General features: G+C 41.4%; 1 protein-coding gene across 1 annotated transcript in view; it reads right to left on the reverse strand.

Annotated features, from left to right (window-relative positions):
* The window catches only part of LOC101854982 (DNA-dependent protein kinase catalytic subunit), a gene marked incomplete in the record, with an annotated part of 122,273 nt that overhangs the window by 61,334 nt on the left and 56,044 nt on the right, over positions 1 to 4,895 (reverse strand). Inside the window, 2 exon segments of the mRNA XM_035972423.1 lie at positions 1,450 to 1,584; positions 3,835 to 3,897. Of these exon segments, the coding sequence (XP_035828316.1) occupies positions 1,450 to 1,584; positions 3,835 to 3,897 (198 nt within the window).

Below are 4,895 nucleotides of genomic sequence, written 5' to 3' on the forward strand. Positions count from 1 at the left end.
GTCTCTCTCTCTCTCTCTCTCTCTCTCTCTCTCTCTCTCTCTGTGTCTCTCTCTCTCTGTGCTTCATTTGTAGCACTGTGTGTTCAGTTACAAAGGATTGTCAGGTGTTTATCAACTTTGGGGTACGAGGAATTATTGGTATAATCTTAAAGCCTTGCTTTTGATTTTTTTTTTTAAATACCCATCTACTTTTAATAAAATTCAAGATATTTGCAACTGAATGAGGTGAGGGGGGTAGCCAAGTGTCAATGTAAAATTAACGAGAAAATGGCTGCCAAACAATGGTGACTTCCAAATCTTGAGTATCTTCGTAAGCTGTAAATTTAAATTTTTTTTCCTGCATTTTATCAATGCATTCCAGAAAAATCCATAGAGGAATGTGTTTTTAAATGGACATTCCTTATGTGCGTGTTCCCTACGTGTGTATCAGACTACAGTTATAGACATCAACCCAAAAGCTTGAGGGTTTTTCCTTTCTGCAAAATCCAAGATAGCCCGGAACACCCAGGAGCAGCACTTCCCTGTTTACTGTGACTGTGCCATAGAAAACTTAAATAATCGGAGGTGCGACTTTTTCAACGACTGCTCTCGCAGTGTGGAATTCCCTCCCACTCTATTTAAGAGACACCTATTTTGACCAAATTTTCGGGGTCTAAAGACACATTTATTTAAATCCCATTTCATGAACCAGTTTGATACATCTACCAATACAAATGTGATCAGTAGCAACTGTGATTGTCTGTGTGGCCACAGCGCCAGAAGAGAGAGAGAGAGAGAGAGAGAGAGAGAGAGAGATTGTCTGTGTGAGTATGTGTTCTTTTTCACATTGCAGGTGTATGTGTATTTCAAAGGATTGCTGTATGTCGAATAGGCCAATATACATGAAACGATTTAAATCGTTTTTTATTGCGAAGCACCTACACCTACAAGCGAGTGGGCGCTATACAGGAGATCTTTATGTTTATTATAATTGATATCACACTTTCTCATTTGTGTCATGATGCGGTGGAATCAGGCGCTCGTAAATTTTTGTGCATGTGGGGTTATTGGTATCATCTTAAAGCTTTTTCATTTATCTTGATTTTGATTTTAAAAATACCCTTCTATCTTGAGCAGAAGTGAAGATTTTTGTGATTGAAATAGGTAAGTTAACTTGGTTTCAGGGGTAAAAATAGCGAGAAAATGGCCGCCAAAATTTGGTAATTTCAATAGCTAAAGTCCTTGAAAACTGAAAAATTACATTTTTTGAGCTTTTAATCAACGTTTTTCAATATAATTCACATGGAAATGTGTTTTTATTTAGATATAAAAGGGAGGAACAAAAAAACAAAAATTAGATAAAAATTGCAAAACTGGTGAAAAAATGCCTTTTTTTCTCCAATTTTGTTATTTCGACGAGCACCTGATTTCATCACGATGCCACACATTTGCTTTTCTAAACACACTTACGGCAGTCGGCTCTGGGGAAATTTTGGTGGCCACCATGTGCCGTAAGAGAGCAATCAGAGGAGCCATACACTCATGTTGGTTCAGAGAGTCCATCTCCAGCTCCATGTAGTCACCGGAGACTCCAGGCTCCGACAGCTGGAATGGAATGAAATGATCACCAATGAAACAACTTCAGGACATACGCCGTAACAAGATCATTTTGCCCATTCTGGTGCTCATATCGCTCTCTCTTCTGGCGCTGCGGCTTCATAAACGGTCAGCGATGCCGACAGCTCGCAGGAACTCAACACTTGCCCGGGGGTCCTTAAAAAGTGCTGAAAGTGGGTTACTAAAATGTCCCAGCAGACGGGTGGTGCTCATATGACCGTATGCAGTTGCGAGCGCCGAAAAACCTTCCTAAAACTAAAACAAAATTCTAACACTTAAAAACATACCCTTTTGAAGTACTAAAAGAAGCATACTCGCTTTACTTTTTCCTTCCTCTGGTACCTTTAGGTTGTTGTGGGGAGGTGCAGGTTTCCTTCCTGCGCTAAGTGTGTGGCGTGTGTGGTTGATATAGCTTGCTGCTCCAGGGACCTTTTCAAACCCCATCCAGCCAGGTCTTTTTTGGTCTTCCTCTTGATTGGAAGCCAGATTCAAGAGTGTTTTTTTTTATAGTAGAGGGTTTTACGGCGCTCGCAACTGCATAAGGTCATATGAGCGCCAAGGGGTGGGTGTCAACAGAGAAATCTTTACAGGGAATCAGACTTAGACTGCTCACCTCTCTAGCTTCAACAGCACAAGGTCTGCTTCGACTATCAAGGCACCCCAAAATAGCAGGTCACAAGAGAGTGACAAACATACAAAGGAAGTACAGGAAAATGACAATAGTAAGGATCAGGAAAGAAAAAGCAGCAGTTCCCTGTTGTAGATCAAGCAGTTATGAGCGTGACATGAGTCAGCACAATTACAATTCTACTCTGCTTGAACGAGAAATGTCCCCCCTTTGGGAATGGCCTAAAGACACTTCAGTCAGTGGCACTGCCCCGGGGGGTGATTCACGAGTGTGATAAGCTCTGGCTGTTGGTTGTTTCTAGGGCATTCTGGTTACAGCCAGCAGCAAGAGCTTATCACATTCATTTAGTAGTTTTAGTAGAGGTATTACGGTGCTCGCAACTTCATAAGGTCATATGAGCGCCAGAAGATTAGAGGTGTTACAAAAGAGTAACAAACATAAAAAGAAGAAGGAGAAATAAGGACGATAGATGTTTGATAGGAAAGAAGAAGCAAACCACACTAGAGCATCCGCCAACCACCCACTATCAGATCCGTGCATCTGACTTCAAATCAAGAGAAAGACCAAGAAATACCTGGCTGGATGAGATCAAAAAGGTCCTGGAACAACACGTTATGAAATGACTGCCGATGAAATAACTGCAGGACATCCATCATAACAATAACATTAACTCTTTGTCTCCGGGGGGGGGGTGTAAACCTCTTTTAGTTTTAGTAAGAGTTTTACAGCACTTGCAACGCAAGGTCATATGAGTGCAAAAGATTAGAAGTGTTACAAGAGAGTAACAAACACAAAAAAGAAGGAGGAGAGATAAGGACGATAGATGTTTGATAGGAAAGAAGGAGCAAACCAGACCAGAGCACCCGCCAACCACCCACCTCTTGACATATATGTCACATATGTCAATAAAATGGTCATTAAATCAAGATAACTGACCTATTTCGATAGATCTTCATTCTTCATCTAATGATGAGCTTTACATCGATGACATGATCACTGAGCATGATGCTTCATTTACACAAGATTAACAACATTTTACATTAACAACAAAAAAAAACCCAGTTCAACCACACAAAGAAGAACTTTCTCAGCCATACATTAATCATATACTTGTAAGGACAGCAGTGGAAACAAGACGTGTCACCCCCTGTTAACATTTCCACCACACCATTACTGGGTAATAATAGATAGCATTTGTATAGCGCAAATCCCCACTCAACAGCAAGCTCCATGCGCTTTACAATCTATACTATTGCCCCAGCAGACCTGAGAGCACTCTGAAACAACCTCAGCTTCCTGGGAAGCATACAGAGCAAGCTGCTATTTATAAGTACTAAAACACTGACATACTGACAAGATCTTTCGCAGTCTATGGCCGGGTACCCATTCCCACCTGGGTGAAGTGAGGAAAATTCGTGTAACATGCCTTTCCCAAGGACACAAGGTCAGGCCTGCTGCTCAAACCTCACAATTACGAGTCCGGTACCCATTCACACCTGGACGAAGTGAGGAAAGAGTTGAAAATAAACCTGTTTCCCATTCAAGTTATTAATCTTCCTCCATTGTGAAACTCACTAGAGCTGAGACAGAAGATGATTCTACAGACCCACCTGGCTTTCTTCCGATCCTGGAACACTTGAGCCGCTTTTTACATCTTGGCCTGAGAATGATCCCTGTGGAAAAATAAAGTAAGATAAGATAAGATAAGATACATCTTTATTGTCCAGATCCTGGCACTTTGGCTTGGTGTTTCACCATGTACACATATACACACATAAGCACACACACACACACACACGCGCGCACACAAACACGCGCACACACATACACACACACACACACACACACACACACACACACACACACACACACACACTCACATACATATGCACACACACGCAGTATGCTTGCGCTCACAAACAGGCTTACAGTCACATACATAACATAAATGAACAGTAATATAAACAATAATCATGTTAAGTTGGATACATACTCAGTATTGTGATTGTAACTCAATGGTATTCTGATGCATGCTCTAAGGTCATATGAATACTTAAAACAAGATGATTAAGATGGAGGTTTGATGGATGACGGTAAAAATTACCTTCTGTATCTTTCTTTGTTACAGATTAGAGGCTGACACCAGCTATTAAATAAAAACCTCCGGAGGAATATCCTATTTAATTAAAGAAGGTGAAAAGGACACTCTCTTTGTGTCGTTCTGGCAGAAAGTGGGGGGGGGGGTGGGAAAAAACGGAAACGACACAGACCATGTCATTGTGGCTGACACTGACACAAGTTATGTAACCCTCTCCGTACGCCTCGAGGTCATTTAGTACCCCCGGGGTTGTATTCTTCACATTTTAGAATACTTCTAGTTCAAAGATCACTATGAAACTTTCAGTATTTCTCCAAAAACCATTTTGACAGACGGCTATGCAAAGAGTACGGATCGGATTAACGAGTAAATTTCCTCATTGGAAAGTGGTGGCACAGAGTTCCTCACATCATATGGATACGATAGTAAAACACGAAGTACGGATAGGGTTAATGAAAAGCTCCAGAGACTTCTCACCTGAGCAGCGCTGGAGATGTTGAAGTCGTACTAATTAAGGTCATCAGTGAGGCTGTTATGTGTGTGTGTGTGCGTACGTGCGTGCGTGTGTGTATG

The sequence above is a fragment of the Aplysia californica genome, unplaced genomic scaffold (assembly GCF_000002075.1).
Source record: "Aplysia californica isolate F4 #8 unplaced genomic scaffold, AplCal3.0 scaffold00688, whole genome shotgun sequence".
NCBI classification, from domain to species: domain Eukaryota; kingdom Metazoa; phylum Mollusca; class Gastropoda; order Aplysiida; family Aplysiidae; genus Aplysia; species Aplysia californica.